Raw genomic sequence first — 25,274 nt, 5'->3', positions numbered from 1 at the left:
AAGAGAAGAGTGGAGGAGTACTTGACATGTAGATGTTCAGTGTTTTCAGCAAGTTCAACAAGGGCCCAGAAGGCTTGCTGTGCAATGACGACCAGCAACAGAAAATAGCATGTGCAAAGTGTTTCCTTTTTGAGGCAATAATGTAAATGGATGGGATAAAGGTGTCTGCATGCAGTGTCTTTGTGGGGTGTACACAGGGTGGACTTCTGCCCGCCCACCAATCCTGAGGATACCAAGGCTCAAGGGAATAGGATGTCCTAGAACAGGCTCCTGAAGAAGCTACAACCAGTGAAGGGTGCCTGGCCATTTACCTAGCGATGCTTGGATTCTAATATAACTGTACTGGTGAAAATGAGAGTGACCTCCGACAGTCACTCGACCGACAGGGAGCTTACAAAGGTGGATCTGCTCTCTTACTCGCTGAAGACTCTCCACGCCACATAGGCTGCAGCCCCTGGACGCAGTTGAAGGTCATGGTCCCAAGAGAAAGACTTCTCCATGGACCAGGATATTTATGTCCTCACCCAGCATTCTTCTCTCTCTCTCCCAGTTGACTGGAACATGTAGTCTGCAGCAGTCTGGCTCCGATGCAAATCCTGGCTACTCGGACCAAATATCCTATGACCCCTTGCTCTCTGCTGTGGTCTTTGCTTGCTCTGCATTCAGGAGATGATAAGTTGGTGACCAGGCTGAGCACTAGAGGGACAACCCATGCTGTATATGATACTTCAATCAATGCTTGGCAGGTTGCATAACTTTTTTTGTATATATGCCTGAAGTTCAGCTTTAATAAAATACATTTTAGGTATGGGTTACTGTTTTAAATCTTTTCTACATCTCTTTGTTTTTTTTATAGTTTGAGAAGTAATAACCTGACGGACCAGTCCTATGTCTACCTGGCTTGTGGAATAAGAAATAACAAGACACTGAGGAAACTCCACCTATCCGGTAACAATCTGGAGGGTCCCCACTTGAGGGACCTGATGGAGGCTTTACAAACAAGCCGGATAGAGGAGTTACAGTAAGTATAACAACTATTTTATTTCTTTAAATAAGTAATTGTTATTAAAAGTAAAAGGTACATTTTATCACAATGTATAGAATGGTACAAGTACATCCCATCAGGCATAACAATGTTAACTGAAGGCTGTAGCATGGTTCATAGTAGCATACGTATGTCAGTACACAAACGTCCAGTTAACCACTTGCAGACCACCCTATAGCAGATTTATTGCTACAGTGTGGCCGTTCTGTGCGGAGCCACATATATACATGATTCTGTACTTCCACAGAAGCTGATCAGCAGGTGCCAGCCAATAAATGGTAGCTGACACCTGCTGATTGGTGAGGAGACAGGCTGGACGAAGCCCTGCATATGTAAACAATGCAGAGCTCTGTCCTGTCAGTGGGGATGTGCTGGATTTTGTTTCCCTGCAAAGTAGGGGAAAAAAAGCAGCACACTCTCCAGAAAAAGCAGCACACTGTGTACACAAAAACACTGGTTAGGCACACATATAACCCTTTGATCGCCCTGATGTTAACCTCTTCCCATCCAATGTCATTTATACAGTAACAGTGCATGTTTTTAGCACTGATCACTGTATTAATGTCACTGGTTCTCACAAAGTGTCAAAAGTGTCAATGTCAGAATGTCTGCCGCAATATCGCAGTATAAAAAGGTTGGTGCGTCTGGGCGCACGTCGTAAGAACTGAAGAAGAGAGCTGTGCAGTGGAAGTGTATCTTGGAACCATTCTAGAGGAGATAAGGAGAGGGATATTCCAAGGAAGGATTACCAGTCCCATATTAAAACCTGATCCTCTATGTGTGACTATGAGGTGAGAGTTCTATGAGCACTGAGGTGATTGGTGAAAGCACAGCAGTTTTTGGATTTCAACAAAGAAGAACTAAACACTATATAGGAATAGATCACTTGGACACTTACTAGTTTATTGAACTATTCACATGCTTTGGTTTATTATTTTTGCACAGAATGTGTTGATTTATATTATTTATCACTTTTAACCATTGAATATATGGTATGAAGGTCGTATGTTGATTTTACACTGAAGCAACAGAGGAATTGCGCAACACCACTTACATCCTTAAAACCTTAAATCACCATTATTTGTGTATTAACTTAAAATATATCACTATATGTTATTTCACTACCTGGTACTTCAGGGGACAACCAACAAGCCGATTTAATATATAAAAAAAATTAATAAGTAAAAATTCCTGTATATACAGTATATCATAGTTTTAGATGCTATAACTTTTACGCAAAACCAATCAATATACTCTTATTGGATTTTTTTTACCAAAAATATGTAGCAGAATACATATTGGCTTAAATTTATGATGAAATTTGATTTTTTTTTAATGTTTTTATTGGATATGTTTTATAGCAGAATGTAAAAAAAAATTATTTTTTTTCAAAATTGTCGAAATTGTTTTAATTACAGCACAAAAAATAAAAAATCCAGCGGCGATCAAATACCACCAAAAGTAAGCTCTATTTGTGGGGAAAAAATGACATAAATTTAATTTATGTGCAGCATTGCCCAACTGCACAATTGTCAGTTAAAGTAATGCAGTGCAGTGTTGCAAAAAATGGGCTGGTCATTAAGAGGAGTAAAGGTCAAGTGGTTAAGGAACATGAGTGTTTTTTTTTTAAGATAGCTTAATTTTTAAAGTAAAATAGTCAAGTCAGTTAAACTCCCTGGATATTAATCTGGTCAGTTAAGTAACAGAGGGGGTTGTTAATCAGTTTCAGCAGCTTTAACATTAATGAAATGAACAACAGGTGCATTACATGGGAAACAATGAGACAACCTCCAAAACAGGAATGGTTTTACAGGTGGAGGCCACTGACATTTGTTTTACTACTCATCTTTTCTGACTGTTTTTAACTAGTTTTGCATTTGGCTAAGGTCAGTGTCACCAATGGTAGCATGAGGCGATACCTGGACCCTATAGAGGTTGCACAGGCAGTCCAACTCCTACAGGATGGCACATTAATACATGCCATTGCCAGAAGGTTTGCTGTGTCTCCCAGCACAGTCTCAAGAGCATGGAGGACATTCCAGGAGACAAGTAGTTACTCTAGGAGAGCTGGACAGGGGGCGTAGAAGGTCCTTAACCCATCAACAGGACCGGTATCTGCTCCTTTGTGCAAGGAGGAACAGAATGAGCACTGCCAGAGCCCTACAAAATGACCTCCAGCAGGCCACTGGTGTGAATGTCTCTGACCAAACATTCAGAAACAGACTTCAAGAGGGTGGCCTGAGGGCCTGACATCCTCTAGTGGGTCCTGTACTCACTGCCCGACAACGTGGAGCTCGATTGACATGTTACAACCAAAAAGGTAAATGTATTTTATTGGGATTTTATGTTATAGACCAACACAAACTGGCACATAATTGTGAAGTGGAAGGAAAATGATAAATGGTTTTCAATTCTTTTTTCAAATAAATATGTGAAAAGTGTGGCGTGCATTTGTATTCAGCCCCCTTTACTCTAATACCCCTAACTACAATATAGTGGAACCAATTGCCTTCAGAAGTCACCTAATTAGTAAATAGAGTCCACCTGTGTGTAATTTACTCTCAGTATCAATACAGCTGCTCTGTGAAGCCCTCAGAGGTTTGTTAGAGGACCTTAGTGAACAAACAGCATTATGAAGGCCAAGGAACACACCAGACAAGTCAGGAATAAAGTTGTGGAGAAGTTTAAAGCAGGGTTAGGTTATAAAAAAAAATCCCAAACTTTGAACATCTCAGGGGGCACTGTTCAATCCAGAATCCAAAAATGGAAAGAGTATGGCACAACTGCAAATGTACCAAGACATGGGCATCCACCTAAACTGACAGGCTGGGCAAGGAGAGCAATAATCAGAGAAGCAGCCAAGAGCCCATGGTAACTCTGGAGGAACTGCAGAGATCCACAGCTTAGGATGGAGAATCTGTCCACAGGATAACTATTAGTTGTGCACTCCACAAATCTGGCCTTTATGGAAGAGTGGCAAGAAGAAAGCCATTGTTGAAAGAAAGCCATAAGAAGTCCCATTTGCAGTTTGCGAGAAGCCATGTGGGGGACACAGCAAACATATGGAAGAAGGTGCTCTGGTCAGATGAGACCAAAATTTAACTTTTAAACTTGAAAGCAAAACGCTATGTGTGGTGGAAAATGAACACTGCACATCATCCTTAACACACTATTCCCACTGTGAAACATGGTGGGGACAGCATCATGTTGTGGGGATGCTTTTCTTCAGCAGAGACAGGGAAACTGGTCAGAGTTGATGGGAAGATGGATGGAGCCAAATACAGGGCAATCTTAAAAGAAAAACTGTAATGCCCCGTACACATGGTCCGATTTTCCTATGGAAAATGTTCAAAGGGACCTTGTTGTCGGAAATTCTGACCGTGTGTAGGCTCCATCACACATTTTCCATAGGAATTTCCGTCACACAAAATTTGAGATCTGGATCTCAAATTTTCCGACAAGAAAATCCGTTGTTGGAAGTTCTGATCGTGTGTACACAACTCCGACGCACAAAGTTCCACGCATGCTCAGAATCAAGCAGAAGAGCCGCACTGGCTATAGAACTTCATTTTTCTCGGCTCGTCGTACGTATTGTACGTCACCGTGTTCTTGACGTTCGGAATGTCCGACCAACTTTGTGTGATCGTGTGTATGCAAGACAAGTTTGAGCCTACATCCGTCGGAAAAAAACTATGGATTTTGTTTCGGAAAATCCTATCGTATGTACAGGGCATTAGAGTCTGCAAAAGACTTGTGTCCTTCCAGCAGGACAACGACCCTAAACATACAGCCAGAGCTACAATGGAATGGTTTAGATCAAAGCATATGCATGTGTTAGAATGGCCCAGTCAAAGTCCAGACCTAAATTCAATTGAGAATCTGTGGCAAGACTTGAAAATTGCTGTTAACAGACGCTCTCCATCCAATCTGACAAAGCTTGAGCTAATTTGCAAAGAATGTAACAAAAGAAATAGGGAGTCCGCGCTAATGGGTGTAATTAGAAGCCTAGGTGGGAAGTATATTCCTAAATCTATGGCTGCAACCCTTAGAAATAAACTAGTGCATAATGCACTTGATCCCCCAAAACAAATTAAAATAGGCAATAATTTAAAAGGCTTTTACAAATGTGGAAAATGTCTACCGTGTAGAGAAACCAAAAAAACAAACAAAAAAATTATGAAGTTCAAGTCCACAACAAACGGCAAAGAGTATACAATTAGGGACCTAATAACGTGTAACAATACACACGTTACGTATGTACTAGAATGCCCGTGCCGTAAACAGTATGTGGGACGCACTACCAGAAAACTGCACATTAGAATTAGAGAACACGTCACAAACATAAAGAACGGTTTTAAAAAACATAGCGTATCCAGACATTTTAGAGATCATCACAATAGGGACCCCAGTGGTATGCTTTTTTATGGAATTGACAAAATCAAGGGACACTGGAGGGGTGACAACAAGAAAACAAAGGTGTCACAAAATGAAACCAGATGGATCTTCCAGCTGGATACACTTCAACCGTCTGGAATGAACATAGATGTGGATCTCAGTTGCTTTCTTACCAATTACTGAGCGCCTTTTATATATAAAAAACCCCTCTTTTCTGATGATAAACGCTCCTTCTCTCTTTTCTAATGATAATGTTCCTCTCTTTGATGACAATGCTCCCCTTATTGGCTAACAAGTTATTCAAAATACTTTTAGTATTCTAATATACACCTACTATCTGCCTTATATAACTGGTACATGATTTTCTTGCCTCGCTTTTTTACATATTTTTAAACATATTTTTATTTTTACATATATCTTCATAATAAAATATTTATAACATTTTTAGCATTTTTAGCATTTTAAATATAACAATTTACCTGTTTGTATATCGTATTGCTAGGTTATATGTCATTTCATAAATTTTGAAGAACCACAATTTTAATATTTTAATCTTAATATGGTTTAGTATATTCTGTTGGATATTATTGTTGTCTATATCACTATTGTCTAGGTTTCCTAAGTAAGGGCAAACCATTTACTACATACCATATATTCTGTGCGGTAGAATTGTGCATAATAACGTAATAGTTACTACTGTGACACACATGCAATGGACCCATATATCAGTAAGGTAATTAGCGCTGTATTAGGCCGTTCCACAGGGATTTAATCACTTCATTGGGACTGCGGGCTTCAGTCTGCATTGTCCCAGGGAAAATGGCCGCCGACACACAAAAACATGGCTGCTGCCATGGGGATGCGGGCTTCGGTCTGCATTGTCCCAGGGAAAATGGCCACCGACACACAAAAACATGACCGCTGGAACACAAACACACACCAAATATGACCGCTGAAATGCAGATGCACTAAGGACCGCACAGCATATAAAGATAGGGGAGACGATGCAGGGACCACGCTCCCGTAGAAGTCCGTGTAACTAAACGTACGTAGGGCGTGGCCTTTGACTGAACGCCTTGCTGACATCTCCCTGCAGAGCTAAAGCTTAGGAACATTTTTGTAAGCATTGTACACCGCTCATTTTTTCTACTACAATGTGAGTACCCTTTTTATCTGACCAAATAAATAGTTTTTAAACGGTTTCACACTATGGAATCCTTTCTTCTTATGTCCTTATGATACCATCCTGGTCCTGGTCTTGCCAAGTACTGCTGTACAGTGGCACATACTGTGACTACTCGTTACCCCTGCAGGGGATATACAGCTGGTGAGTCTCTGCACAATCACAACGCGAGACACCAGCACTGGATTAACACCTGTTGTGTGCTTTGAGGAATCCTACAACGGACGCCTTTTTTCACTTATAGTGCACTGGGCACATACCCTATGAACTGTTTATTATCATAGAACCATTTGCATGACACGTGTGTTTAGTATTTCTCAGAGTGACCTCTTTATAGGGCACTTGTCACGTTGTTATGTGCAACGTTTGTAGAACAATATTTTAATATTTATATATTTAGCACCAGACACTTTAGAAATTTTTTGCATGTCACGTGTGATGTATTTATTGCAACTTTGTGTTTTTTAGTGTTTAGACACAGACCATTTCATGCTTTTGGCAGCGGCTAATACTGTTTTTCATTTGAGGGAATATAGCACTAGACACCTTGGATGCGATTTATTGCACTCATTATGCCTCTTATGTTTAAATCACCAGTCACTTTAACCCACAGGAGTGGTAATAACTGCCATACTTATTTCACTTAAAGGAATACACACATGACACTTTGGATATAATTGCATATATGCAGACATTTCTTTTACAACCCTGGGACAGCGCCACACTCACACACTTTTCTTTTTTCATAATTTGCAAAGAAGAATGGGCAAAAATGTAATTCTCTAGATGTGCAAAGCTGATAGAGACATCCCCAAAAAGACTTGCAGCTGTAATTACAGCAAAGGGTGGTTTTACAAAGTATTGGCTCAGGGGGGCTGAATACAAATGCATGCCATACTTTGCACATATTTATTTGTGCCACTTTGTGTTAGTCTATCACATAAAATCCCAATAAAATACATTTACATTTTTGGTTGCAACGTGATAAAGTGTGGAGAATTTCAAGTGGTATGAATACTTTTTCAAGACACTGTATATATATCTATATATCTATAGATATATATAGATATAAATATCTCTCTCTCTCTCTCTCTCTCTCTCTCTCTCTCTCTCTCTCTCTCTCTATCTATCTATCTATCTATCTATCTATCTATCTATCTATCTATATATATATATATATATATATATATATATATATAGTACATGAGTATACATGATTTAAAAAACAAATTCTGATAATGCTTTACTGCTTTCTACAGTTTGCAGTATAGCAAATTGACAGACAGTTCCTGTATCCACCTGGCATCTGGAATAAGTAATAATCAAACCCTGAGGAAATTTGACCTATCTCAAAACAATCTTGCTGGACCTCATTTCACTGATCTGGTGACAGCTGTGGAAACAAGCAGGATAGAGGAATTACTGTGAGTAAAGGACTAACTGAATCCATGATTTATTATTTGTTGCATGTTGGCAATCTTCCCACAAAAAGGTCATGGGGTAAAGGAGGAGCTCCAGTCTCCTTTGTAAAAATTCAAAGTCAGCAGCTACAAAAACTGTAGCTGCTGGCCAAGCCTGGACTGGGACAAAAAATAGGCCCGGACATTTTAGACTGAGCAGCCCATGACATATTAACAGGAGGCACGGAGAGCATGGGGGGAGACTAGGGGGGCCAAAGAGCACAGGAGGGTGAAGAGCACAGAGTGGTGGAGAGCACTAGGGGGAGCTGGAGAGCACAGGGGGGCTGGAGAGCACTAGAGGGGGTCGGAGAGCACTGAGGGGGCGGGGACCACAGGATGCTGGAGAGCACAAGCATGGGCAGAGAACATGGGGGGCTTAAGAGCATGGGAGGTGAAGAGCACAGGGGGGCGGAGAGTACAGGGGGGCCTAAGAGCACTGGGAGGGGCTGGAGAGCACTGGGGGGGCCAGAGAGCACAGGGGGCGATGAGCACAGGGGGGTCTGAGAACACTGGGAGGGCCTGGAGAGCACAGGGGGGGCTGGAGAGCACTAGAGGGGGTCGGAGAGCACTGAGGGGGCGGGGACCACAGGAGGCTGGAGAGCACAAGCATGGGCAGAGAACACGGGGGGCTTAAGAGCATGGGAGGCAAAGAGCACAGGGGCGGAGAGTACAGGGGGGCCTAAGAGCACTGGGAGGGGCTGGAGAGCACTGGGGGTCCAGAGAGCACAGGGGGGCGATGAGCACAGGGGGGTCTGAGAACACTGGGAGGGCCTGGATGAGCACGGGAGGGCTGGAGAGCATAGGGGGAGTTGGAGATCACTTGGGGGGCCCGGAAAGCACTGGGTTGGTCCAGAGAGCACTGGGGTGGGCCATGAGAGCACTGGGGGGGCTGGAGAGCAGTGGGGGAGCCTAAGAGCACAGGGGGGAGCCTAAGAACACGGGGAGCATGAGAGCACAGGAAGGGGCAGGAGAGCACGGGGGCTGGAGAGCATGGGGGGAGTTGGAGATCACTGGGGGGGCCATAGAGCACTGGGAGAGCTCGGAGAGCACTTGGGGAGTCTGAGAGCAGGGGGGCACCTCAGAGCATGGTGGGAGCCTGAGAGCACAGGGGTTGAGAGCACTAGGGGGCAGTAAAAAGAAGCTTAATAGGAGGAGTGGCTGCATACACAGTAGAAGAATCCATCTCTTTATATTTCTCCTACAGCCTCTGAATGCCCATGGGAGGGAGAGAAGGAGGAGCAGGAATTCAGAGACTGTAGGAGAAAAATAAAGAGATGGACTCTTCTACTGTGTATGCAGCCGCTCCTCCTATCCAGGCACACACACGGGGAGCCACACCCAATTTTCCTCCTGTCCGCCATCTCACGCTGGCATTTTAACTATGGGCACCCAGCTGTGAAGTTGCAAGCTGCGCATTGTGAATGGTCCTACTGTCGCAGAAGACTGTGGGGGGAAGGGGGGAGGAGAACTTCCACTTTCAATTGGCGGAGTGGGTACCTGTCAAAATCCCGGTACTCTCTCACCCCCTCCATAAAAGCTCCATTTTACAAACAGGAGTGGGTGGAGCTCCGCTTTTGGGTGGAGCTTTGCTTTAAGCACTACTCCTGAGGGTACATCAGCAAGCAGCCTGGGCTAAAAAGGAAATGCTGAGTAGACCAACGCGCAAGTAATGACAAGTGAACAAGGGGGTATGGATCTTTCCATTGTGAGCCCAGGTTGTGAAATGATGCATCAAAGGTCATATGTCATTCACAGCCTGGGCTCACAGGAAGTGGTTTGAATGAGGTGTGCTTTAAAGACTGCTTACTGAAAAATAATTCATAAGTTTACTGGCTCTTAGGTTTATATTGAGAGGTGCTTTTGCTTCTGTTTCACAGTATGTATGAAATTGGGCTGACAGATGAACATGCACCATTACTGGTGTCGCTGAGTAACAACAGGAACCTAACACACCTGGATCTGGGTCGTAATGGAATTTCTGATAATGCTTCTGGTTATATCCGGGATCTTATTGTGAACACATCTAGCCTGAGAGAAATTCGGTATGTATCAATTACAAAGGCAGGCTGGGAGATCAAGGGCAGAATTATCAGATGTTTTATGTAGATATCTTCCACCTCATTGTTATTCTTATTCATCTCAGATGTTCTTTAATTCCCACCTATTCCCAGGTTTTTATATATACTGCTAGACTATATCAGCAGCTCCTAATTTTTGTTCACCAAGGCCTCACCTTTTTTTTATTAAACTTTTTATATTGGTGGAAAAATATGCTGTGATGACAATAATATAAATAGTTATATATCCTTCATATCTCTATTATGAAGTGTCTGCGGTCCTTCTTTTAAATTTGCATACAGGACTGAATTTCTAGTTGAACACTTGTAGGCAGTGTGCCTCGGGCCCCTAAGGCCCACAAAGGACCAGAAGGTCCTTTCTTGACCACTGGACATATGTAACAAAGTCTAGCATGGAGCTCAGGGTAAAGACTGCATGGTGTACAAAAACACCGCAGAGCATACTGACAACAGGAAAGCAATAGGGTTGGGATCTACTTAGTGCTGGTATGAGCTTTGGCATGCCTCCACTAGTTTGCTCTTCAATATGGTGCCTCAGATTTCCTATTAGGCAAGGGGATGGGGGTGGGCAAGCATGAAATACAGTTAGATAGAAGAAGCATTTAAATAAAGGAATTGTCAAAAACTGTCTCTTGTCATTTTTAACATTTTTGACACTTTTTTTGTGAAATGGTAGGGGTACAGTACCCCCTTACCATTTCACACAGGGGGGGGGGTCCGGGATCTGGGGGTCCCCTTGTTAAAGGGAGCTTCCAGATTTCGATAAGCCCCCCGCCCGCAGACCCCCACAACCACCGGGCAAGGGTTGTGGGGATGAGGCCCTTGTCCTCATCAACATGCGGACAAGGTGCTTTGGGGGACCCCAAAGCACCCTCCCAATGTTGAGGGCATGTGGCCTAGTACGGTTCGGAGGGGTGCTCTCTCGTCCCCCCTCTTTTCCTGGGGCTTGCCAGGTTGCGTGCTCGGATAAGGGTCTGGTATGGATTTTTGGGGGGACCCCACGCCATTTTTTTTTAAATTTTGGTTCGGGGTTCCCCTTAAAATGCATACCAGGCCTGAAGGGTCTGGTATGCATTTTGAGGGGGACCCCCACACCTTTTTTTTTTTTTAATTTTGGCGCAGGGTTCCCTTTAATATCCATACCAGACCTGAAGGGCCTGGCATGGAATTTAGGGGGACCCCCACACCATTTTTTAAAAAATTTTGGTTCGGGGTTCCCCTGTGGGGAAATACCATGTCGTTTTTATCAATGAACTTATATGTGTATTGTCGGACTGACAATTCATATAGCCGCGAGTACTTTTAAATGACTTTTTTTCCTTTGAAATGTCATTTTGCTGTTAGACTGTTTTAAACACGGGAAACATGCGCCTCTTTACAGGCATACTATAGAAAGCCCCCAGGTACGAAATTTATAGGAATATTACACTTTTATTGTTTCACTTTAAGCATTATTAAAATCACTGCTCCCGAAAAAACGCCGTTTTTAAAACTTTTTTTTGCATTGATCCATGTCCCATGTCCCCTGGGGCAGGACCCAGGTCCCCAAAGGGTGTTCCGCAGCTTTAGAATTTGCCGCAAACACACCAAATTATTCGCTGTTCGGCGAACTTGCGAACAGCCAAAGCTCATCCCTAGTTAAAAACAGGGTTTTTTTGCTAGAAAATTACTTAGAACTCCCAAACATTATACATTTTTTTTCTAACACCCTAAAGAATAAAATATCGGTTGTTGCAATACTTTCTGTCACCCCGTATTTGTGCAGTGGTCTTACAAGCGCACTTTTTTTGGAAAAAGTACACTTTTTTGATTTAAAAAATAAGACAACAGTAAAGTTAGCCCAATTTTTTTTATTTTGTGAAAGATAATGTTACGCCGAGTAAATTGATACCCAACATGTCAAGCTTCAAAATTGCACCCACTCGTGGAATGGTGACAAACTTTCACCCTGAAAAATCTCCATAGGGGACTTTTTAAAAAATTCTATAGATTGCTTGTTTTGAGTTACAGAGGAGGTCTAGGGCTAGAATTATTGCTCTTGCTCTTCCAATTGGGGCGATACCTCACGTGTGTGGTTTGAACACCGTTTTCATATGCGGGCGCTACTCACATATGCATTTGCTTCTGCACGCGAGCTCGGCAGGCCAGGGCACATTTAAAATGTATTTATATTTTTCATATTTATTTTACCTTCTATTTTTTATTTTTACACTGTTCTTTAAAAAAAAAATGTGTCACTTTTGTTCCTATTACAAGGAATGTAAATATCCCTTGTAATAGAAAAAAAGCATGACAGGACCTCTTAAGTATGTGATCTGGGGTCAAAAAGACCTCATATCTCATATTTACACTAAAATGCAATAAAAAATGGCCCTTTAAGAGCTATGGGAAGTGACATTTTGACATCGCTTCCGCCCTGCAATGGTATGGAGACGGGTGGGGGCCATCTTCCCCTCACTCGTCTCCATGCCTAGTAGGAAGAAGGATCTGATTGCCTCCACTGCTGCCGACAGCACCGGAGAGTGACAGGAGGCGGGGGGCCCTCTCCCACCACCGATAAAAGAGATTCGCTGCACTATTATCGGAAACCGGACCGCCCACCGAAAAAGTGGCTGCTAACTGCTGCCATAACAAAGATATCCCTCTTCAAAGTTAGGATGTATATTGGCCTGCGGCGGTCCAGAAGTGGATAAGAGAGGCTCTGGAAAAATCCTGGAGGTGAGCATGGGAAGAGGTGACAAGAGAGTAGGAGGTCTTGGGAGGAACAAAGAGAACAATTTGATTGATATTTTGAGACTAGGTTAGTGATATAGCTGGGGGCCAAGTTGTGGATGGCTTTGTAAGTTATTGTTAGTATCTTGAATTTAATTTGTTGGGTGAGCAGAAGCCAGAGGAGGGATTGGCAGAAAGGGGTAACAGATGCCAAGCGGTTTGTAAGGCAGATGAGACTGGCAGCAGCATTCATGATGGTCTGAAGAGAGGATAACCCATTTAAAGGTAAGCCAATGAGGAGGAAGTTGCAGTAGTCGAGGCAAGAGATGACCAGGGAGTGGATTAGAAACTTTTTGGTGTCATTGGTTTTGAAGGGGAGTATTTTGGAGATGTTGAGATGGCAAGCTTTGGACAGTGATTGGATGTGGGGTCAAAAGGAGAGTTCAGAGTCTAGGATTACACCTAGGACCTTCAGTAGATTCAGCCAACAAAGGCAGCAGACACAACCCAGCCTGAAGGCCACTTCTCTCTTCTCTATAGCCATTCACAGATGAATGCCGGTGGTGTCAACGAAGTGCAACCATTTTTGTTTGCATCATTGCTTAGCTGTTATAGCGCAAGGAAGAAAGCCTAGAAACCCAGAATGGAGATGTATTCAGCCTTGGCATAAGGGTTTTGGCATGGATCTTCTATTCTGCTGTCAGTATGGTTTCTCAGGTTCCCTGTTGTGCAAGGGGATGGGGGTGATTATGCATCTGAAGTGCTATCATTGCTTGACTCTTCTAGCATGATGAAGAAAGTCTTGAGTACTGGTGACTTGCTCAACTCACACTATGATATTTAGTGTTGTGCTGCTTTACAGACGTGTCCCCTATTTTACCTCTCTATTTCTCCTCTCTTCTGCTTTCTTTATTGAAGACAGAATTGCAAAATGTCTCCCATAATCTTATTGCTTTAACCAAAAATTCCTTCCTTACTTCCCAAAGGCAATTGGGTGCTCCCTGGATCATCTATAAACAATGGTATTACTTTTAAATATTATTGGTATTTATATTTAATGACTTAAGAAACACCCCCAGGTTTTTTTCAGCAACCCTTGCAGTAAAAACATATTTACCTTACCATATGAAGGGGTTAAATCACTTTTCCAGTGTCTTTGTATTTTTTGGCAGTGACCTTAAAGAGGATCTTCACCTAGGAGCAAAAAATTAAAAGTCTATAGCTGCAAATACTGTAGCTGCTGACTTTTAATAAAAGGACACTTACCTATCCAAGGATCCAGCGTCATCCTCATCCGAGCCGGTTCTTCACCAGTATTCAACTCCCCAGTAACGGCATTTTTAGTGTGGGCAGCCGGCTATAGCTCCTTGCGAGTTCACAGCCAGCTTCCCACTGCCCATATACAAGCCTAGGTGATCCAAGTGAAAGTAGGAGCAGGCACCTGTCAAAACCAGGTACCTAATTCCCAAAATTAAAAAAAAGTTTCCAAATGTGGCAAAGGAAGGGGGAGGAGGTGGAAAAGCGCAATGTCCCCTTTTGGGTGAAGTTCTGCTTTAAAGTGAACAACTTTCCACTGAATTTTCCTTTGCGCCCATTTAGGTATTTAGAAAAGGTGAACATATTTCAGCTTAACCACCTATTTCCACAAAGTTTTGTGAGTTCCCTTTTTAAGAAAAAATGTAAAGGTGAACTAACATCAAACAACCTCCACCCCACACCCAGTCCCTGCTGTTGTTACCTCTAGCGGGCGGTGATGTCATCACGCTGGGTGGGACAAGGATGCCATTTTGCTGAAGCTCGGTTTGTGTATGACCCTGTGTCTCTATATGCGTTTTTTATCCATTCTATTGTGAGTGGCATTTTTTCATTTACAATAAATATTATCTAGCGGTCTACACTATTTGCCTTTCACCTTTGTGCTTTTGCATGGGTATATCTGCTGGAGGAGACATTTAAAGGACCAGGAGTCTGGCTGGCATTATTTGCATATGAAGCGCTTTTGACTTCCATTTACCAGTGGGGTCCACAAGATAAGGTAAGAAGACACTCATAGAGGTCTCTGGTGGTGGGCACACTGTTGGTCCAGGCTTTTTTAAAAAGTTTGATGTCTATTATAGGACTGAAAAGATTTGGGCTTTTATTGAACAATATTTAAATGTGGTATATGGGACTTGGCTACAGAGTGGACACTTATGCTGGTGCTGCTGCACTTCAAAACAGTTTTGATTGATCTCACATTACCAACTGGATTGTGTATGGGACTTTTGTTAGTCTTTAGAGCACTATACAGTATATTTTGCACTATTGATATATTTGCTATATACAGTGGGGATGGAAAGTATTTAGACCCCCTTAAATTTTTCACTCTTTGTTATATTGCAGCCATTTGCTAAAATCATTTAAGTTCATTTTTTTCCCATCAATGTACACACAGCACCCCATATTGACAGAAAAACACAGAATTGTTGACATTTTTGCAGATTTATTAAAAAAGAAAAACTGAAATATCACATGGTCCTAAGTATTCAGACCATTTGCTGTGACACTCATATATTTATGAGTGCTGTCCATTTCTTCTGATCATCCTTGAGATGGTTCTACGCCTTCATTTGAGTCCAGCTGTGTTTGATTATACTGATTGGACTTGATTAGGAAAGCCTCACACCTGTCTATATAAGAACTTACAGCTCACAGTGCATGTCAGAGCAAATGGGAATCATGAGGTCAAAGGAACTGCCTGAAGAGCTCAGAGACAGAATTGTAGCAAGGCACAGATCTGGCCATGGTTACAAAAAAATTTCTGTTGCACTTAAGGTTCCTAAGAGTACAGTGGCCTCCATAATCCTTAAATGGAAGACATTTGGGACAACCAGAACCCTTCCTCGAGCTGGCCGTCCGGCCAAACTGAGCTATCGGGGGAGAAGAGCCTTGGTGAGAGAGGTAAAGAAAAACCCAAAGATCCCTGTGGCTGAGCTCCAGAGATGCAGTCGGGAGATGGGAGGAAGTTGTAGAAAGTCAACCATCACTGCAGCCCTCCAAAATAGCCAATTCATCAAGATCTCCAATTACGCAATTTCCAGTTACTGTAACCCGTCAGTAATTGGAGATTTCAATGACTTGCTGTTTTGACACAACACTGGCAAGCGTGTATACTCTGGTACACAAAGACTTTGCTGTTTTTACACAACAGCGGGTAACCAGTAAACAGTTGTTGCTGCCATGGAGGCAGCCATTTTGTTGGTTAGTATCGGAGCGGACTAACAATATCCGCTCATAATACCATGTACGGGAGGGTATACAGTTGCCGGCGTTGTGTCAAAACAGCAAGTCATCGAAATCTCCAATTACTGACGGTTTACAGTAACCAAAAGTGACATAATTGGAGAGCTTGATGAATTGGCTGTTTTGACAGAACACCAGTACACGGCGATCATCATGAATTTACACAGGACAGGGCTCTGCCTATGTAAACAAGGCAAAGCCCTGTCCTGTCAGCGGAGTAGTACTAGATTTTCTTCCCCTAGTAAAAGCAGCTAAACACAGTACACCAAAACACTGGCTAGGCACACATTTAACCTTTTGATCGCCCTAGATGTTTAACCCCTTCCCAACCAGTGTCATTAGTGCAGTGCATATTTTTTAGCACTGATCACTGTATTAGTGTCACTGGTTCCCGCAAAGTGTCAAAAGTGTCAGTTAGTGTCACATTGTTCACCACAATATCGCAGTCCCGCTACAAGCCGCTGATCGCTGCTATTACATAACATGACAATGACCCTGAGCACACAGCTAAAATAACGAAGGCGTGGCTTCACAACAACTTGGTGACTGTTCTTGAATGGCCCAGCCAGAGCCCTGACTTAAACCCAATTGAGCATCTCTGGAGAGACCTAAAAATGGCTGTCCACCAACGTTTACCACCCAACCTGACAGAACTGGAGAGGATCTGCAAGGAGGAATGGCAGAGGATCCCCAAATCCAGGTGTGAAAAACTTGTTGCATCTTTCCCAAAAAGACTCATGGCTGTATTAGATCAAAAGGGTGCTTCTACTAAATACTGAGCAAAGGGTCTGAATACTTAGGACCATGTGATATTTCAGTTTTTCTTTTTTAATAAATCTGCAAAAATGTCAACAATTCTGTGTTTTTCTGTCAATATGGGGTGCTGTGTGTACATTAATGAGGAAAAAAATGAACTTAAATGATATTAGCAAATGGCTGCAATATAACAAAGAGTGAAAAATTTAAGGGGGTCTGAATACTTTCCGTCCCCACTATGTAATTTTGGATATATTTATACATATTCAGCATGTTGATATTTTACTATTTGGAGTGCTTCACTTTATTTTCTTTGTTTTATGTATTATACTAGTATGGTGTAAGAACTGTAGCAGCTCAATTTTCGTTTTTTATATACTTTTTTTTTGTTAGCTGACTTACATATAAGTGCAGGTTTGTTTTATTTTTTACATTTTTTGTTACCTCTGGGGTTGCTGAGCTGTCAACCTTTGCCCTAAAAGGAAAAAAAGCTGTTGCTGTAGCTGCCTAAAAAGTGTTAGCTGGAGTTTGGCTTCAACTTGTTAGTGTATCCAAATTTGCTAGTGCATCTAACATTCCCCTCCCCCAGATTAATAATACTCTCTGTCGTTAATATATCCAGCATGTAGGCACCCTAATACAAGAGGTGTGTTACTATCCAGGTCACCAGGGACCTTACCACATCTAATGATTGTTAAGCTGCAAATATACAGTATATACATTATTTCACTTTACATATGGACTTTTAAAGTTGTATTGTGGTCACAATGGAGTGGATGCAATTTCCACTGTTTCTATTCTAATCTGATGCCACACATTGGTGTCCTTTTTTTTTTTCTTTTTTTTTTTTTTTGTGATAGATGACAGTTTTGTTGTCTAGTCATTTTAGAGACTGCAAGGCATTCTTGTAAGAAAATGGCGCTAATATCTACTGATCACTTGCCTTCTCTCTTCTAGTCTCTTCTCTCACCACATGTCTCATACAGTAAGACGGGAACTTAAAAATCTAGAAAATCTTCGTCCAGAACTGAAGGTTTACATAGAATGAACCTGAAGAAAAAGCTGTGAATGGAGCCAGGACGTTGCACTGAACCATGACAAAGAGAACGGGCAAATAGTCATCATTGGTGAATTCATAGCCTCAAGGAAATTACATTGGTAAAACATTTCTGGGCATAAAGGAGACATAAAGGGTTTAAAGGTACATTTCCACAAATGTAGGGGCACATCCTCTTTACTTTCTGAGTGGAGTCCACTCTATATCTCAGGATTTATCTTAATGCAGCTGGCTGCCTCAATTGCTAATGCCGCGTACACACGGTCGGACTTTTCGTCTACAAAAGTCCAACGGACGCTGACGGACTAAAGCTGGCTGGTAATCCAATCGTGTGTGGGCTTCTCCGGACTTTCAACTGACTTTTTCAGCCTCAAATCCGACGGACTTTAGATTTGAAACATGCTTCAAATCTTTCCGACGGACTCGAGTCCGGTCGAAAAATCCGCTCGTCTGTATGCTAGTCTGACGGACAAAAACCCACGCTAGGGCAGCTATTGGCTACTGGCTATCAACTTCCTTATTTTAGTCCGGTGTACGTCATCACGTAAGAATTCGACGGACTTTTGTGTGATCGTGTGTAGGCAAGTCTGTTCGTTAGAAAGTCCGCCGCAAGTCCGTCGAAAGTCCGTCGAAAGTCTGTCGGACAGGCTGTCGGACTTTTGTAGCTGAAAAGTCCGACCGTGTGTACGCCCCATAAGGCCCTATCAGTGCCAGTGTCCTTATCTTCCAAATGGCCTCAAACTTGATCCAGAGAATATGAAGCCAAGAAGCTATGAGACTGTACGTGTACAAAAAAGAAAAAAAAAAAAGTTCTCTAAAATAATTAATTTATTTCCTATATTATCTTATTACCATTCTGATATGTTTTAATTTGGCAGAATAAAAGTGGAGTGACAGTGTGTTTCATTTTTATGCCACAAATTTCATCTAGACCACAAAATAAAATGATCGCTCACAAATAAACTAAATAACCACACCTAAAAATACAACGTTAACTTATCCCTTGATTTAAAACTTAACATGAATCTTTTCCTAAACCTAACTGTATACCTAACTCTTAACCAAAACCTAGCTGTAAATTATCCTTTAAAGTGGTTCTAAATGCAGAAGGGTTTTTTACCCTAATGCATTGTATGCATTAAGGTAAAAAACCTTCTGAGTGCAGCTCCCCCCACCCCCTGCCTTCCGTTAGACTTACCTGAGCCCCATCTCAATCCAGCGATGTGCAAGAGAGCATCAGCTCTCTCCTGCCTCTCTCACTCCTCATTGGCTCACACAGCAGCAGGAGCCATAGGCCCCTGCTACTGTTAATCAAAGCCAGCGAGCAGATGAGTAGAGAGTGGAGGGGGTGGTGGCTGGGCTGAGCCACTCTGTGTGTGAATGGACAATGTCCATTCACAGGAGAGCGGCTCGAGGGCAAGCCTGCTCAAGTAGCATTTCATCATGATGAAAAAACACCTTACAGTCACCGACCCCCTAGCCCCCCGTTTTACTTTCCTGAGCCCCGAATTTCTGTTGGCGCGTCCCCGCCGTCCTTCTCTCCACGGGTTCCCGGCTCTTGATTGGATAGATTGATAGAAGCACAGCCATTGGCTCCCGCTGCTGTCAATCAAATCCAATGATGCGGGCGTCGGGGGGTGGGGCCGAGTCCTGCACTCGGCCTCTATGGATGGCAAATGCTGGACTCGGGAACACGCCCACAAGGTAACCCCCTCGGGAGATCGCTTCTCCAAGGGGGTTATTTAATGCGGGTTGGAGCCACAAGAGCCGCCAAGGGACCCCAGAAATGGATGTTCGGGGCCAGTCTGTGCAAAACGAGCTGCACAGTGGAGGTAAGTATGACATGTTTGTTATTTAAAAAAAATAAAAAAACGATCCTTTAGTTTCACTTTAACTAATAACTTGAACTTATCCTTATATCTAACCCAAACCTTCACCAACCCCTAAACCAAACACTTAACTTCAAGTAACCCCCTAAACCTATTTTGAACCTACCAATAAACATAACCCTTATCCTGAACCTAACCCTAAAGATGGTTATACACTTTTAGAGTTTTCAAATAAAAATATGTACAAAAATTCTCAGTACATTTTAGGAATAGGGTTGAAAAATATGTTTTGCTTTTAACATTCAGTTTTGGAATGGACTTTCCAGAATGAAAACCAGAATGAAAATCATGTATACTGTTATAAATTAATTTGTTCTAGAAAAAAATTCCATCCTGTTCCTTTGAATTTTCTCATCACTGAGCATAGCACATAGCCATGGCTTATGCTCTAGACTCTTTTAACATCTAAAAGTGTCACTAAAGCAGAAGACATCTGGGGGATTTACTTTCCTTGGCTTAGACATATTGACTGGCACCAGAATACTAATGAGTCACATCATGGAAACTGCCTTTATGTACTATGGTGGGCTAAAAGGTGAAGGGAACTCTGGGTGAACTGAGATGACTCTCCCTCTCTACATCTGGCCCACAACACTGAGCTGATGGTCTACTCTTATGGCTGTGTTGAAGATGCCCTTTGCGCTAGATGCCATCTCAGCTTAGGTACTTGCAAGAAATTGAGCAAGGGAGATTACCCCCACTGCCCAAATTGAGCCACTGTTGAGAATATGTATATTCTTTGTCAATAACGTTGTTATTCAGTTCTAAAGGATTTTTTGTTTTTCTTGTATATCTTTATTGTATCATACCATATTCTTAATAGGCCTCCTGGCAGGATCATGTATATCAACGCTTGATAAATAAAGAAATCATATGAGGTCCAACACAAAAAAGTGAGGCTAACCCTATAGCTTGGGACCCAAGTGTGGAAGTGGAGAGACAAAGATATTGTTATAGGACATGTTCTAACCTGTCACCGTGAGACAAGGCACTCAACTTGATTTCTTCAGTTGAGCGGACATCTGTTCACATATAGACCTCTTGCCCTCAGGCAGAAAACGTTAAAGTTCAAGAGTGAACAACGAGTTAAAATCCAGTTTCTTGTGAAAACAGTTTTTAGATAATAAGAACATAACTGTGCTTGAGAATCCACCTTATTCCCTAGACCAGGCTCCCTGTGTCTTCTATTTCCTCCTAAAAATCAAATCGGTACTCAACGGAACCCATTTTTTTTGTTGGTAGAAGATGTGAAAGCAAAAACAGGGATCCCCGAGAGACTTTGGGAAAATGATCTGCAGAATTGCTTTTGAACATTGGCAGCATCATATGCATGTGTATCAACTCAGAAGGGAACTATTTTAAAGGTGATCATTGTTGATATTCTTATTTTGTACATTTCAAAGGTGTTGATTTTCTAAAACAGGAGAGTGCAAAATCTGGTGCATCTGTACATAGAAACCAATCAGCTTCCAGATTTTTATGTCCAGGCTTAATTCGAACAAGCTGAAGTTAGAAGCTGCTTGGCTACCATGCACAGCTGCACCAGGTTTTGCACGCTCCAGTTTTAGTAAATTAGCCACAAGGAGTCTCAGTTTTTGTGTGGGACCTCATATATTAACATCTTGCCAACCGAAACATGACTACAGTGTGGGCCTTAATTGCCAGGAGGGTGTCTATAGACGTCCTCCCAAGCATGCATTGTCTGCGCGTCCCTGTGGGTCACACATGGTGCGCCCTGTGATCAATGAGTCTATGAGACTCGGCTGATCACAGATCAGAGAATGGGGCCGATCGCAGCCCCTTACCACGTGAAAGCCTATGACAGCTGATCACGGGATGTAAACAGAAGATCTGTAATCAGTCATTTTTTTTCCCACATGCTGTCAGAGTTACATTGGTCCCTCACACAGAGAGCAATGGCTGCCTCATCTGTGCCCACCAGTGTCACCTGCCAGTGCCACCTATCAGTACCCACCAATGCCTCCTACCAGTGCCCACCGTGACACCTACCAGTGCCCACATCTCTACCTACCAATGCCTAGCAGTGCTGCCAATCAATGCCCACCAGTGCCTCCATCAGTGCCACTGATCAAGTGCTGCCCATCAGTGTCACCTGCCAATGCCCATCAGTGCCACCTATCAGTGCCAATTATCAGTGCCCTTCAGTTCCACCTATCAGTGCCCTTTAGTGCCACCCATCAATGCTAACCATCAGTGCCAACCATCAGTGCCACTCATCAGTGTCACCTATCAGTGCCCATCAGTGCTGCCTCACCAGTGGTTATCAGTGGCACCTATCAGTGCCCATTAATGCAGCCTATCAGTGCCCATCAGTACAGCCTCATCAGCACCCATCAATAAAGGAGAAAAATTACCTGTTTTCCAAATTTTATAACAAACAATTTTTTTTTCTAAATTTTCAGTCTTTTTTGTTTTTTTGGGAGCAGGAAGGGGGGTTAAGTGCCCAGTAGGCAAGTGGTTAAAGTAGGTACTGTTGCAACAGTCAAACCTGAATTGTGTGATTTTCAATTGTGTTTAGTGGGCACACAATGGCTAAGTGGTTAGCACTTCTGCCTAGCAGCACTTGGGTTGCGGGTGTGAATCACGACACTACCTGCCTGGAGTTTGCATGTTCTCCCTGTGCCTGCGTGGGTTTCCTCCCACACTCCAAAGACATGCTGGTAAGGTAAATTGGATCCTGTCTAAATTGGCCCTAATATGTATATGCATGAATGTAAGTTAGGGACCTTAGATTGTAAGCTCCTTGTGAATGTTCAATATCTATGTAAAGTGCTGCATAAATTGACAGCGCTATATAAGTACCTGTAATTAATAAATGTTGTTGACCATAAAATCATACATTACATGTACAGCTGTTCAAAATCCTTCTGCCTTCCATGAAACATTCTTGACTTTACTAAGTCTTTAGGAGGAGAACTAATTCCATTTTTATCATTCCTAATGTCTTGGCACCAAGTAAGCAACAATGTGGGCAAATATAGAGCCTAAGGGCCTGTGTCAATTTTTTGTTCATGTCAGAAATGTTTCCTTCCTCTTAGTAGTAAGCAGGAGTGCAAAACAGCTTAAAGCAGGTTGATGCATTTTAGAAGTAGGTCACATGCTAGTCAAAAGAAGATGAATGAATGCACCTGCCAATCAACCCATATCAAATTTTAGAAATGTCTTAAACTCAGTGGCGGCTAGTGCTCAAAATTTTTAGGGGGGCGCAAACAAACTGAAAGATTCTGAAAAAAAACATCAATTGCAGCCTCACTGTACCCATCAAAGGCAGCCACTGTGCCCATCAATTGCAGCCACTCTGCCATCAAACACAGCCACTGTGACCATCACTGTGACCATCAAACGCAGCCACTGTGCCCATCAATTGCCGCCGCTGTGTCCATCAATTGCAGCCACTGTGCCATAAAATGCAGCCACTGTGCCCATCAAACACTGCCACTGTGCCCATTAAACACTACTGTTATCCCCTCGCCAGCTCGCCGTCTGCCCGGCACTTACCCTGTCTTGGTGGGGCAGTGAGTGGCGGCGGTGAGCGGTGGCCTCCATGGGTCTCCTCCCGTCCTCTCCTCCCGTCCTCTCCTCCTGATAGGTGTCCAATCACAGCGCCTGTCGTTTTAGCCAATCAGGTGATGGGGAACAGACCCGAGTACCTGATTGGCGGAGAGGCGGTTCAGTGTTAGGAAAGCAAATATTAATTCGCTGTTCTAACACACCTAGGTGAACTGCGAGCGCCAAGCATGGCGCTCGCAGGTCACCTTTTTTGACGCCTTCTAGAGCCTAAGGCTCTAATCAGGTGCTTTAAAAACACCCCCCGCTGCTGTAATTCAGACGCCCGGTGCCCAAAAAGGGGCCGGGCACCTGAATAGGGGGTAGCAGCGGTGGCCATGGATAGATTCATGATATGCATTGGTCCAAGAGGGGGTGGCTGGAGAGAGGGGACAGCGCCCGTGCGCCCTTATGGGCACACCGCTATTGGGCGGGACATTGTTCCTTGCCGTTCGGGCAATTTAATCACACATGGAGATCGCCACTGATGCGGGCACAGGCAGGCTGCATATGACGGGCACTGGTAAAGCTGCATATGATGGGGCTGCTGGGCACTGGTGAGGCTGCATATGATGGGCACTGGCCGGCTGCATATGACAGGCACTTGTAGGACTGCTGGGCACTGGTGAGGCTGCATATGATGGGCACTGGCAGGCTGCATATGACAGGCACTGGTGGGGCTGCTGGGCATTATCGGGGTACAGCAATCCTCCCCCGGTGGCTCTGCACACCCCTCCTCGTGGCTCTGACAGCCTCCCCGCTTGCGGCTCTGAAGGCCCCCCACTAGCTGCTCTGACGCCCCCCCTGCTCGCAGCTCTGATGATATTCTCCCCACTCAGGGCTCTCTGACAGCACCTCCCCACACCCAGGTGGTCCGGCGCTTACCACCAGTCCTAAGTCCACCAGAGCAGCCATGGCGGCGGGGATGTCCGTCCTCATGTCTCCTCCAACCCCTCCTAAGCACCAGGCATCCAATAGGATGCCCTGGCACTTTGGCCAATCGGGAAACAGGTCTGAAGACCTGCCTCCCTGATTGGCGGGGAGGAGCGTTAGTGTGAAAATAGCGAAAATTCATTTGCTATCGTAACACAATTGGGTGGGATCAGGGAGCACTCTCTACGCCCAGAGCCCACCCTATTTTGAAGCCTATTAGAGCTCTAATCAGGTGCTTCAAAAAGTACCACCCCCTCCTGCCCCACCATAGGAATCCATGCATTCACATCCTGGGCCGGGCGCATGGATGGAGGGGTGGCAACCATGTGCCCACAATGCATGGGCCGCCCCTGCTTAAACTGATCTCAGATATGAGTGTGATGCTCTTTAAAGTAGAACATAACTGAACAGCACAAACACTATTTAAGTCATTTAAATACTTATAGAAAAATCACCCTTCTATTCACATCTCCATTCTTTATTTTGCTGAGAAAATAGGATTTTTAAATACAGCTTACCTGTAAAATACTTTTCTTGAGAGTACATCATGGGACACAGAGTATTCACTATATAGTGGGTTAGATAGGCACCATCGGTGATTGGACACTGGTTAACCCCAATTAAGGAGAATTCCTCCCCTATGTAACCACTCCCATACGGGGAGGACCTCAGTTTTGTAGCAAAGCAATAGGTAACCACGTAAAATCCATAGAAGGGTGGGAGCTCTGTGTCCCGTTATGTACTCTCAAGAAAAGGATTTTACAGGTAGGCTGTATTTAAAAATCCTATTTTCTTGATCATACATCACGGGACACAGAGTATTTATTACATAGTGGGATGTCCCAAAGCAATGCTCATTTGAGGGGAGGGAGACACAGATCAGAAAATATAGACCGCAAATGGACCAGAGGAACTAA

At 43.3% G+C, this 25,274-nt stretch overlaps 1 protein-coding gene across 1 annotated transcript in view; it reads left to right on the top strand.

Annotated features, from left to right (window-relative positions):
• The window catches only part of LOC141133460 (NACHT, LRR and PYD domains-containing protein 3-like), a 94,646-nt gene extending 71,925 nt beyond the window's left edge, over nt 1–22,721 (top strand). The window contains exons 9-12 of the mRNA XM_073622847.1: nt 857–1,021; nt 7,883–8,047; nt 9,961–10,125; nt 17,869–22,721. Of these exons, the coding sequence (XP_073478948.1) occupies nt 857–1,021; nt 7,883–8,047; nt 9,961–10,125; nt 17,869–17,959 (586 nt within the window). The 3' untranslated portion in view covers nt 17,960–22,721. The remainder of the gene's footprint in view (nt 1–856; nt 1,022–7,882; nt 8,048–9,960; nt 10,126–17,868) is intronic.
• The last annotated feature ends 2,553 nt before the right edge of the window (nt 22,722–25,274 follow it).

The sequence above is a fragment of the Aquarana catesbeiana genome, linkage group LG03, assembly GCF_042186555.1.
Source record: "Aquarana catesbeiana isolate 2022-GZ linkage group LG03, ASM4218655v1, whole genome shotgun sequence".
Classification (NCBI taxonomy): domain Eukaryota; kingdom Metazoa; phylum Chordata; class Amphibia; order Anura; family Ranidae; genus Aquarana; species Aquarana catesbeiana.
Note: the sequence above shows the minus strand (reverse complement) of the source record. Positions and strands in the feature narration are given on the sequence as shown.